Here is a 13866-nt window from a genome sequence, read left to right as displayed (position 1 = left end):
TATTCAAAAAATTAAATTTTAAATAATATAAATTCAAATTGGTTCAACTTTGACTCATTTACCAATCTTTTATTTTTATATACAAGTATGACTATGAAATTATTATTATTATTTCAATGACTAAGTGCTTATGTTGAAATTAGTGTGTGGCTAATAGAAAAGAAAGCCATGCAAAGTAATATTTGTTGGATTGATAATGGATGTTTTGTCTGTTCTTGGATATTAAAAAGCAAATATATAAATAATGGAAATTCAATAAATTAATCTATTACACTTCATTGTTCTATATCTTCTAACATTTGAAGTACTTAAAAAATAAATTAATAAAAAATATTTTTCTAATTAAAAAAATTAAATCATTTAAAAAAATAAATATATATTATTAATTAAATATTTTTGTAAAATAAATATAGACTTAATGATAATTAATTAATTGAGAAAATTTTATCATTTTGTCTCAGTCAAATGGCCAGAGAGAGAGAGAGAGAGAGAACAAGTAGGATTAAGTAGCTGTCATTTGATTTTGATCTTCCAGGAAACTCATGCACCCCAATGATTCAATGGAAAGCTTCTTTCTTCATCATCCTTTTTTCTTTTTCTTTGTAATGATGTGGAAAGTTGATATTTCTTATGTTTCTTTGTCAAATTCTCACACTACATCAATTTCACTATGGAATTTTCTTAATTAATAATAATATATTGAATTTTTAATTAAATTTCACAAAATAAGCAATGTCACAGTTAAATTTACATTCAATTACATTAATTTTCTATTTATATAGATCATGTATGTAAAATTTAAGGTAATTAAAAATTAATCTTCTAAGATGTTTTTGAAATTAAATTTTTATTAATAATAATTCAGAATCAAATTGTGATGCATATAATTGATGAATCATTTATTTTATATTTAATTAAATTGAAATTTAGCAAAGATGGTCCGTCCACAAAAATAGAATTGTAAATTCAACACTCAATAAATATCAAAAAATAAAGGAAAAAAAAAAAGTAGAAGTAATAATTATTATCTCTATTAGTCAATCCAATCCAATGTGATTTGCTATTTTCAATTTTAAATAATTCAATTTCAAATAACTCAAAAAATCAATGAATAATTCAAGATTTCATATGATTTTATTTGAAAATGCCTCATTCCAAATTAATTCAAAATAAGTTGAATTTCAATAAAAAAATAAATAATTAATTAAAAAAATAACATTTTTTACTATTTAATTCCATTGCATGGTAAACTTGTATCCCATATTAAAATATTTTAAGTAGAAGAAATATTTTTTTAATTAAATAAATAATTATTTTCTATATTTTTTATGACTTAATATTGTTACTAATTAAGATAAATTTCTATCATGATTAGGATTAAATTATAAAATAGGTTATTTGGTTTTAGCACATGATGAAGAAATAACATAATTTAAAATAAAGGGACTCTTATTCATTGTTGAGATTATTACCCTTATAGTGAACATAACCTCTATGATATATTGTGATCTTAAAATAGAAGATAGTTTTATCATATTTAGAGGAAAATGGAGGAAATTATTTTGGCATTTTTGAAATTTTTTAAAATCAAGATAAGACAACCATCTTAACTTTTTTTTAAGGAAACCACCTACTACTAACTAGATTTTATGACCTTTCATTAGGGGTAAATACTATTTTGTTTAAGTCGAATAAATTGAATCGAATCGCTTTAATTTTATAATTTGGTTCGATTTTTAAAATAATTTAGTTCAATTTGATTTTATATTCTAAGAATTTCTGTTATTTTGGTTTAATTTGCTTTTAAAGACAAAAATATTGATTAAACTGAATTAAACCAAATTATTTTATTGATTTTTAATTCGATTTATTTTTATAGAAAATTTATAAATTATATGTAATTTTATATATAAATTATTTAATTTCATTGATTAATAGTTATTAGATTCAAATTAAGGTTAAAATCAGAACAAATAACTTGAAAATCAAATCTAAATAAAAAACTAATTAAAACTCAAAAACCAATCGATTAAAACTGAACGAAATCGAAATAGAGCAATTTAATTCGATTTTTAATTCATTTCAGTTCGATTCAATTTCTAAAATATAATAATTCAATTGATTCAATTATATTTGATTCGATTTGAAGCGAATGCTTAGCCCTACATTCCATATGCAATCATACAAAAGGTAAATAATTATTGATTGATAAACTCTCATGCATGATCTTCTTATAAGGCATCATTACATCATACTAAAAGTACATATTTAATTAATTTTTCTTTTTATGAAGTTCTAATACAAGATATGTATGTTCCTCAACGACAATACAAATCCAAGAAATAAAGTTAGTTTATTTCAAAAGGTAGCTGAAGGAAATCTTGGTAAATCAGCGAGTGACATTATTTTGTGATCACGAGAGAAGAAATGGATAGAGAATATGGAAGTGTTAGGTATATATGAAAATGATAGAAACTATAATTGTTTAATTTGTTTTATTGACTGAATTAAAAAAGGAAGAAGTGCAAAGCAAATTGATAGGTATTTGGAGAGATTCAGTGCACCATTCCCTTTGTCAATGCTAAAGTCTAGTCTACATATAGAATGGAGGGCCATGGACCAACCAATATATCAAGTCGTCGTCGTTTGTGGAAATTAAGTTGTATTTTTTAAATTTAATTAAAATATTTTATATTTTAAAAAATTAAACTCTTTAATTTTTTTTTTATATTTCTATTAATTTTTTTTTTATAAAAAATGTTAATCAATTTATTTTAACCTTAATTAGAGAGCTAAATAGTATTAATTGTTAAAATTATAAGAACTAAATAATATAAATAACTAAATTGTGAGGGACTAAACAGTATAAATATTCAAGGTTATAATAAATTGATTAACGTCTTTTTTGAATAAAAAGACTAAAGAGTTTAATTAATTGTACAAAGGATATTTTAATTAGGATTTAAAAATGTAGAGACTAAATAATTAATTTTGGCAAACTAGGGATTTGAGAGTAATTTGTCCTATAGAAAAATTAAAAAAGAAAGATGGAAAAAATAAAACAAAATAAAAGATGAGAAGATGAATTCCATATCTTTTTATTTTTTATTTTTTTATTTCTTCAAGAGTTTCTCTTATCAGAAATATTTCTGTAAAAAATGTTAAGAGAATGATAATTAGAAATTTTTTTTTTTTTATGTTGAAGTGCATTAAAATACCATAACATTTAATCCTTCAAACCAACAAATTTAAACCTATAATATTAATAATTATTTCCTCCATTCATTTTTATTTAGGTTTTGAACAATAATTAAGAAAATGATTGGATAACTTCATGTTTATAAAAATATAATAGTATTTGACTAAATTACCCTTTTATCTCACCTAATTACTTTAATTTATTAGTTTTTAAAAATTATATAAATATTTATTATATTCAGTAGAAATAAATGATAAAACAAGATTTTACTCTGGGACCGGTCATAGAACCAGTGAAGACAAAGAGTTAAGAGTTCAAAATTTAACCCAAGTTAAATTGGGATTAAACCGATGTACTATTAACTAAATAATATATAATTATTAATAACGATACTTCATTATAATTAATATTTTTATATAATAACTAAAAAATTAGTTAAACTTTAATGTGTAATTTTTTAAAAAATGATTTAGATATTTAATTAAAAATTTTAAAATATAACATTAAATTATTTAAAAATTAAAATTGAATTTTTTTATAATAATTTTATTCATATTAATGAAAATTAAACATTAATAATAATAATAATAATAATAATAGGAAAATAATTCAATAATTTAAGTTAAAATAGTAATATAATAAATTATTAATATGTTTAATTATTAAAATTATAAGTGAATGAAATTCAAAAAAATTATTAATTAATTTGATATATATATATCATCAAATAATTGCAAAACAATGTTATGATTTAGTGGCTTGTTGGCTAAAAATGATTATTTAGTCTTGGATTCAATATTTATTGCTGCACATTGTAATTTTTTTTTCTTTTTTTAGTAGATCGGATCGGAAAATTAATTCAAATCCATTTGAATTTTCCGCTCGTCAATTACTCAACCGGTTCAAATCGATTTTCTCCAATTCTTGTAAATAAAGGTTTAATAGTTAAACCGATCGGTTTTCAAAACCTTAAGTTAAATTAAAAAAATAATTAATATTTTTAATATTCTAAATATGATAGGTAGTTTTGGATTAAAAAAAAATTTTAAGGTAATTAATTTGCAGATTTGCCAAAACTTAGTTACAATTAATTTTCTATTTGTTTGGGGTCAATGGTAGTTAATACTTATATTCAGTTGAAGAAAAATAAACCAGTAGATATATATATAAGAAATGGTCACCAAACTACAAGAAATGTTAAAAATAACTATAAAAATTATCGACTACAGAATTTCGTTGGTAATTTATCGATGAATTACTGACGCTTTACCGACGAAAAAGAGAAATAAAATTTAAACTAATTTTTATCAACTAATTACCGACCAAAACATTACCGACAATGTAATTTCATAGGTAAAAGTGATACCTAACATTGGCGACAAAATTAGCTACCAAATAATAACAATAACGACTAAATGTTTCGTCGGTAATTACCAATGAAACGTTTTTCGTAGGTAATAATAAGAAAAAAATAAAAAATAAAATTTAAAATAAAATACCTACCAAAAATTTTTCATCGGTAATTACCAACGAAAAGTTTTTCGTAAGTAATATTAAGAAAAAACAGAGAAGAAAATTTCTAAAAAAAATACCTACAAAAAATTTTTTATTGGTAATTACCAATAAAATACTTTTTATAGGTAATATTAAGGAGAAAATAAAAAACAAAAAATCTAAAAAGCTTTAAAAAATTTTAGCTATGAATTTTTTTCGTCGGTAATTACCAACGAAACGCTTTTCGTAGGTAATATTGAGAAAATAGAAAATAAATTTTTTTAAAAAAATACCTTCAAAAAATTTGTTATCAGTAATTACCAACGAAAAGCTTTTCGTAGGTAATATTAAAGAAAAATAGAGAAGAAAATTTCTAAAAAATTAAAAAAAAATTTACCTACGAAAGGCTTTTTGTAGGTAATATTAAGGAGAAAATAAAGAAAAAAATTTTAAAAAACTAAAAAAATTGTATCTACGAAAACTATTGCGTCGGTAATTACCAATAAAAAGTTTTTCCTAAATAATATTTTGGAGAAAATAGAGAAAAAAAATTCTAATAAAGTAAAATAATTTTACCTACAAAAATTATTCCGTCAGTAATTACTAACAAAATCCATTTCGTAGGTAATATTAAGAAGAAAATAGGAAAAAAAAAATTTTAAAAGCTCAAAAACTGTTAGCTACAAATTGTTTCCATCGGTAATTACCAACGAAAAACTTTTCATAGGTAATATTTTAGATAAAATAGAGAAAAAAATTCTAAAAAACTAAAAAAATTTTACCTACGAAAAGTATTTCGTCGGTAATATTACCGACGAAATACTTTTCGTAGGTAATATTAAGAAAAAAATAGGAAAAAAATTTTAAAAAACTTAAAAAATTTTAGCTACGAATTATTTTCGTCGGTAATTACTAATGAAACGGTTTTCGTCGGTAATTACCAACGAAACGATTTTCGTATGTAATATTAAGGAGAAAATAGAAAATAAAATTTTAAAAAAATACCTACAAAAAATGTTTCGTTGGTAATTACCTACGAAATACATTTAATCGGTAATTCGTCGATAAATCATAAAAAATGTGAAATTCTCACATCATTTGGGAATAATTTGAGGGTAGTGAATTTGTCTATAAAAAGAAAACTACTCCCCAACATAGAGCAACTGTAGCATAGTCACATATATGGGGCCTACTTTAGACCCACTAGTAATTTTTTTTAAGTCAATTAAATCTTAAAAAATTATAAATTAAAATAATTAATAATTAATATTTAATTTAAAAATTAAAAAAATTAAAAAAATTAAAAATTAAAAAAATTAAAAAATTAATTTGAAAATTTTAAATTAAATTTACAAGTTAATTTAAATTAAGTTAAATTAAAAATTAAATTAAATTAAAAAGTAAAGACCAAATTAAAAAATATTAAATAAAAATTGACTGTGAAAATTTATTTTTATTGGTAATTACCAACGAAAAATTTTATCGGTAAATAGTTGGTAATTTATAAGAGTAAAATCTCTTATGAAATTACATACAAAAAAATTTAAATTTACCTACAAAATAATTCGTCTGTAAATTTAGCGATAATATTTTTTTCCTCGGTAAATTTAGCAACAACATTTTTTTCGTCAATAAAAATTACCTACGCTAATATTTGTGAATGAAAAAATTTCATTGGTAATCACTGATTACCTACGAAATTTTAGTATATTTGGTAGCTATTTTTTTAATTTATTGTAGTGAAAAAGTCCATAAAATTTTAGTGAATTGTCCATTCAGTTTATTCAATTTATTTTGAAAATTAGATTTTAAAATTTTAATTTCAAATTAAATTAATTTTTTATATGTATCTCTACCATTTGTGGTTTAAGTTCTTTCTCTTTTTTACTACAACTTTTCTGTTTCTTCTACTTGGGGCTTTAATTCCATTTTCATTTCAGGTTTTTGTTTAAAATATAGAATTTTACAAGTTTACTTTTTTTTTTTTATCAATTTTCATACTTAAAATCTTTTTAACTTAAAAAAATTATTTAAAAAATAAAAATCAAATATAATTACATGAATATTCAATTAAATTCTTTTCTTATAAATGATTTATTTCAAACAAAGCCATTGAGTCCTCTCTCTAGCTTCCTCCCAAAGCTCCTCTCAAGTGAAAACATATATCCATAATTAAATTTGACAACTAAAAATTCTAAAGCTATGTTTGGTATAGTGTAATCAAAATTGTAATGTAATCGTGATTACATTACATATTTTATTACGTTATTTGATAATATAAAAAAAAATTGATATAATAAAATGATGATTACGTAATGTAATTAATTATACTTAAAATAACGTAATGGTTATTACATACAAAAATATATGTAATCATCATTACTTATTTAAAATTTTTTTTATTATCAATATTATCACCATCATCACTACTACTCTATCATTACCACCGCTACCACCACCACCCTATTGTCATCGTTATTTTACTATCATTATTACTACTGAGTTATTGTTACCTCTACCATCATCTGGCCACTGCCACCACCATCGCTTAGCTACCACTATTACTCAACTATCGATTATTGCAATCATTACCACTTATTATTAAAATTATAAATAAATTAAATATTAAAATAAAAATTATCATTACATTACATTACTTATATTTTTATTTATAATTAAATAAAAAAATATAATAATAATTACATTATATTATATTACAATTTTAATTATATGATATAATTGATTACATTATATTACTTTACGCTATACTAAACATAACCTAAAATTAAAGTAATCAATATCTCTAGTTATCCATACCCCCTATGTAACAATGAAGTTTCTCATTTGCATAAATCCAAGAACTCTTGGGCTTTACATCTGATCAAATGCATTTAACCTAAATTTTTGTTGACCTGATTAGAAATTAAAAATTTATAAAAATTCAATTAAATTGATTTTTTTTATTAATTTTTATATTTAAAAATTTAATAGGTAAAAAAAATTTAATTTTTTTTATTAAAAAACAATTTTAAAATAAATAAAAATTATACTAAAAATAATATAATTGTATGAAAATTTATTTAAATTTTTTCTTGCAAATATTTTTTTTTAAATAAAGCTAATTTATTTCTTAGCTTCACCTTTCCACTGCTTGAACCTATAAAATACCATAGTTTTTCCTACATGAAATATACTTTTTTGTTCTTGAAAATATCATCAATAAAAATTACAAAGTATTTTCCACCACCTTTTTGTGGGAGTCTTTGTTGGTCACCATATATCAGTATGAACACACTCCAAGACACACTTAATTGCTTCTGTGTGAAGGTGGCTAGAAGGTCGCCCAGTTTTGTTCTTATGCTTTGCATAAATCAACCTTGCAGAGTTTTCAATAGCTTCCTCTTCTGACACTGATAACACTCATCGTTCTTTGTCTTTGACTATAATCTGTTTCTTTATTTGCTCTTTTTTTGACCCTTTGACCATATGTATATATTTGATTCTATGGGGCTACGGGGCTGAAGGTACCATGGCCTAGGGCTATATATGGGTAGATTTGAATGGGTTTAATGTATTTTATTAATTCAGATTGATAAAATTAATTTTAATAATATTTAAATTAAAATATTTAAATTAAAATTATCACAATCAATAATTATTTAAAAGTGTAAGTATATACAGTAAGTTTGTTTTATATTGTGTGTGTTTTTTTTTTGAAATTAATTTAAAAAAAAATTAAAATCATCAAATTAAATTATAAAATTATGCATATTTGATTTTCACGTTAAATAGGTTAAATTTAATTTAGGCAATTTTATTTATTTTAATATTTTTTAAATTTTTATATTCAACTTTTATTAAATATTTTCATATACATATTAGAAATAAAATATTAATTTAAGATGTATTATCTAGTAAAGATAAATAAATATAAAAAATAAAAAAGTTATTCACCTATTTATATATTGTTACTATTGAAATTATTGTTAATAAAATCATCTTTTTTATATATACTAATTAGAAAGTATTAAAAAATAATTTAAAATTAAATTTGATAAGTTTTAGTTATAAGAGTATTAAAATAATAAAATAATTTGTTTCAAATTACTTTTTTCAATAACATATAAAATGATATTTTTATTTAAAAAAGGAGTTTTAGCCCTTTAAACGCAATACCAAAGAAATACTTAATATCTAAAAATTTTAAAAGATATTAATTACGTATAATAATTTTATGAATTTTAAATTTTAATGAAAAGCTAGACTTATTAACTATTTATTTCATTAAATTGTTATTTTAAATTTAAAATTAAATAAATTAAAAATAATTATTCGACATGAAATATATTATATTTCATCCCATTTTATATTATTTTCTAAATTAAATAAAGTGAAAAAAAAACTCAATAGACAAGTATGTTTTCTCTTTACAATATTGATTAAGAATTAAATCTTGAAATTAATGAATCAAATCATAAATGATTTGTGACCTACTTTATAGGTGAATTTAATCCCATTCACTACTAATATAAAGATAAAAAATATTATCAATTTTTTAATTAAATTCTTATTAAAATTAAAAAAACAAGAGTTTTATAACCTATTTTATAATAACTTTTAAAGTAGCATTTAGTATTTTGACTAATCAAAATAATATATTTTTTATTTATATTGTTCAATGCCATAATGTTTATAGTAATATCCAGAAGTTAAGGGAGTGATTTATAAAAAGTTACTCTTTTAACTTTTAAACAGAGCGTTTTGACTAGAATCAATAAGATGATATCATAAATAATTTAATAATTATGTTTACAAAATACTTGTACTTATAAACAAATAATATTTAACAGTTAACCGTTGCTAAAACATTTAACTTTTACTTTAAATTTATATGTAAATAATTAATCATAAATAACTAATATTTAATTACTAGTAATTAATAATATAATCGATAACTATTAAAACGGTTAGTACACAAGGAAATGTGTTTTTGGCCATTTCAAATAAAAATTGTTTTCCTGAATATCACATGATAAGCAAATCCCAAGCCCACTAGCCCTCCATAGTTCAATTTCAATGTTGAGTTTCTTAAGGGTTACTCCACAACCAGAAATTTGTGGGCAAGTCTTTAGATAACTGGGCTATGGTTGATCTTGATCCAACAAATTTTCTAGGTGGTTCGGAGAGGTCTCAAGACTCTTGGGCCTCTGAACAGATCCTTTCATGTTTCTTCATACAACCACTCTGCCTGCCAAATCAACAGACGCCTTGGGTTGTGGATTTGATCAAGAGACTCGAAAAAAATGTGAGAACTGAGAAGTAAAGAGCAGAAAAGATCAGAACTCTTTTTTGGGAAGAAAATATGAGAGCCACAACAATTCAATAATTCAGATGGGGATAAGGGTTCAAGAATTTGTTTCCACAAAAAAAAAAAATGTAAAATTTTGATGGAGAATTAAAAACAAAAATGTCAACTTCTTGCTTCCCACTCCCTATATTTTAATTTTCACATTTATCTCTTCATTTTCATTCTGGCTTTAAATAAGTTCTATATTTTTTTTTTCTTGTACTTGTAGTTTGTGGTATCTTTACTAGCTCTCTATCATAACACATAGCCATGGAGTCATGTGCAGAGGCTACACAGCGGATTGCTAGGATATCAGCTCATCTCCTCCCTCCCAATTTCCAGGTTCTCTCTTTTCACTTTTTTCGAGTATTGCAAGTTGTGAGGATTAAGGAATAGTATCTTGCATTTTTGTGTTGTTCCTGATAGTTTTTCTGGGTAATGAATCAAAACCTGAACTGTTCATTTTATTTTCAATTGGAACTGGATATGCATAACCATTCGAAAATGAGCTCGACAGAGAATTTTCTGCACCAGATTTGTCAGGGTCTGATAAAATTGTTCATTATTTACCTATTTTAATTTTTTTCTTATTGAATTTTGAAGTAATACATGTAATAACTGATAAATGGTAGCCAAGACTGAACCTTTTTTTTCACGGGTTTTGATTGTGTTGTTGAATGTTCTGTGGACTATGCCTTGTGAATAGATGGAGGGAAGTTCTGTTCTGAAGAGGGCTGATTGCCGGGCTAAAGGAGGGGCACCTGGGTTCAAGGTGGCTATTTTGGGTGCTGCTGGAGGCATTGGCCAACCTCTTGCTATGCTAATGAAGATGAACCCTTTGGTCTCAGTTCTTCATCTCTATGATGTTGTGAATACACCTGGTGTTACTGCCGATATTAGCCACATGGACACTGGTGCTGTGGTAGTAATTAATCCCCATTAATTAGTTTTTGTATTTAAGATTGAATTACTCTGATATATTTGCTGTTAATTTAGGAAGTCAAGTGGAGTAATTTGAAACAAATTAGATTTAGTTGGCATTTTCTTTTTTAAAATTTAATGACTGGGAGTTAAATTGTTACTTAAAATTTTTCAAAATTTTTAGAATCATTTAGCCAAGTAATTGAAAAGTTAGACAAGGGGAAGATCAAAAAATAATGAGTTAGACTATACAGCAATTTATAGTAACTGTTTTCTTTGGGTTTCTAGGTTCGTGGTTTCCTAGGGCAGCCACAACTTGAGAATGCTCTTACAGGCATGGATCTTGTAATCATACCTGCTGGTGTTCCAAGGAAGCCAGGAATGACTAGGGATGATCTTTTCAACATCAATGCTGGGATTGTCAGAACCCTTTGTGAAGGAATTGCCAAGTCCTGCCCCAAAGCAATTGTCAATTTGATCAGTAATCCAGTTAATTCTACAGTTCCAATTGCAGCTGAGGTTTTCAAGAAAGCCGGGACTTATGACCCAAAGCGACTTTTGGGAGTTACAATGCTTGATGTTGTGAGAGCAAACACTTTTGTGGTATGTATTGAAAATGGGACTAACAATCAATATTCATTTACATAAACTACTAGCACCAATGAATTGCAAGGTAAAAATTGTTTAAATTTGCCAAACAATGTAATAGTTACTGGAAGAGCTCTAACAAGGATTTATATGATTTGCAATTTTTCTGCCTTCAGTTAGTTGTATTCAGAAGCTTTCTAAATTCTTTCTCGTGATTACAGGCAGAAGTTCTGGGACTTGATCCTAGGGAAGTTGACGTTCCAGTTGTTGGAGGCCATGCAGGAGTTACAATTTTACCCCTTTTGTCGCAGGTGCTGTAGATTATTTGACAAATTTCACATCAATTAGATGTTTAAACTGTTACCATCTGATTAGTGGCACATATGCTGGGAGCGTTTATAGAAGTAATGAACTTGATGCACTCTTCGCAGGTTAAGCCTCCTTGCTCCTTCACGCCGGAAGAAACTGAATACCTGACCAAACGTATTCAAGATGGTGGAACAGAAGTTGTTCAGGTAAGCTTGAAACATGGGATATGAGCAAATAACGTGCATCAATGATGCATCCTTCCATTCCTTTTGTTGCTTGTCAGCTTGTACAAAGATCTAGAGCTTTAAGTTACAGCCAATGTATTTCTCCATACATACAGCCTATAATTTAATTGCTCAATTTGCTTGTTAATCATGCCTTGTCAAGATTTTTTTTAATTATCAACAATGTTACTTGTGAACGGTAGTAAAAATAAAAAATAATATATAAGTAGAAGATAATGAAGGGATTTTTTTTCTAGTTTAGGGAAAATGATGGGAACTTTTTGGAGGGTAATTGTAACTTTGAAAGGAAGAGTCCTGATTTCTCATGGGAGAATAGTTTTGCTTAATTCATCCAGGGCAAGTTTGCTAGTGGCAGTGTTTTAAGTTTAGAAACCTTACTATTAAATTCTCTTCTGAGAGTATGTTCTGAGAGGACTCCCTTCTTAAGGCTAAACATTGTCAAGATTGCTTTATTATAATCTTTCTTTATGCTTTTGGTCCATAATCTCTCATTTATATGTTAACATTTCCTAATGCATTGTTCCAAGTTGTGCAATTCCTATTGTAAAACAACACAAGTTACTTGAACTGCTTATGATATTTGCCACTTCTATCCACTTGATATATTTGATTGCTTAATTTATATAGAGTTGAGTTTTTTAATTCTATTGGCAGGCAAAAGCTGGGATCGGCTCGGCAACACTGTCAATGGTTGGCCCATTTTATTTCCTTTTTTTATTGTCCAATTTGTAACTCTTCTTGAACCAATTGATTCAAAAAGTTTGCTTTATGAACATGTTGAAGAAAATAAAGAAAAGCCTGATATGACACGTGCAGGCATATGCAGCTGTTAAATTTGCAGATGCGTGCCTTCGTGGCTTGAGAGGAGATGCTGGTGTTGTGGAATGCTCTTTTGTAGCTTCTGAGGTAATTTTGAAAACCCTTTGTTTGTGAGCATCTCGTGGATTTCTACATGAACTTTTTAATAATCTAGCATATTGTCTGTAACAGGTGACAGAACTCCCTTTCTTCGCAACAAAGGTACGACTTGGTCGTAATGGAGCTGAGGAAATCTTTCAACTTGGCCCCCTTAACGAGTATGAGAGGTATGCATATAAAGCTCAATCAATCCACTGTGATTTGTTTGTTGGCAAATTATGTATTCAGTTAATTCACCTTTTAAATCTCTCAACAGAATTGGGTTGGAAAAGGCGAAGAAAGAGTTGGAAGCAAGCATTCAGAAAGGAGTTTCCTTTATCAGGAAATAGTTTCATATTCAAGGAAAAGCTTATCATGTAAATTTATCGAGTGCTTGTAGGGAACTTGTATGATTTTGTTTAAAAACGGAAATCCTCTTTATAACGAGTCCTTTTCAAAATGAATCCTTCCAATAAATTTTAGCCAATCTAGAGACTAACAGAGCTTCATCATTTTTAACATCTTTTTCATCGCAAGCAGATGGTTAAGTTGTAGAAGAAATTGAGCGTTGTTGTTATGCAGCTAAGGTTGATGGTTTGCTCTCTTTCCATTGATATATGCCCAAGGTACAAGAATATCACCCTTAGGACCACAAAAGAAAACCCACCTTCTCAGCATTCATGAAATGGATCAAAAACTGAGCCACCGGGGGCAGATAAACTATTACAACCATTGAAAATCCTCTCAGAAATTATTGAAATCTGTCTCTAAGGCTAGCCCTGCAGTAGTCATAATCTTAATCTGCAAGAAACAAATACAACTTACCATTCACATGTAGAAGGGAGGCCTTCTAAGATATCTGGATA

The 13866-nt window shown here is 25.6% G+C and overlaps 1 protein-coding gene across 1 annotated transcript; it reads left to right on the top strand.

Moving 5' to 3' along the window:
* The first annotated feature begins 9966 nt into the window (after positions 1 to 9966).
* LOC110646459 (malate dehydrogenase, glyoxysomal) lies at positions 9967 to 13444 on the top strand. The gene is made up of 10 exons (XM_021799899.2): positions 9967 to 10129; positions 10270 to 10382; positions 10747 to 10962; positions 11250 to 11564; positions 11771 to 11860; positions 11981 to 12064; positions 12758 to 12793; positions 12920 to 13009; positions 13094 to 13188; positions 13278 to 13444. Exons 2-10 carry the CDS (start codon positions 10311 to 10313, stop codon positions 13348 to 13350), a joined length of 1071 nt encoding a protein of 356 aa, XP_021655591.2. The 5' UTR covers positions 9967 to 10129; positions 10270 to 10310; the 3' UTR covers positions 13351 to 13444.
* The last annotated feature ends 422 nt before the right edge of the window (positions 13445 to 13866 follow it).

Source organism: Hevea brasiliensis, chromosome 14, assembly GCF_030052815.1.
Source record: "Hevea brasiliensis isolate MT/VB/25A 57/8 chromosome 14, ASM3005281v1, whole genome shotgun sequence".
Taxonomy (NCBI): domain Eukaryota; kingdom Viridiplantae; phylum Streptophyta; class Magnoliopsida; order Malpighiales; family Euphorbiaceae; genus Hevea; species Hevea brasiliensis.
Note: the sequence above shows the minus strand (reverse complement) of the source record. Positions and strands in the feature narration are given on the sequence as shown.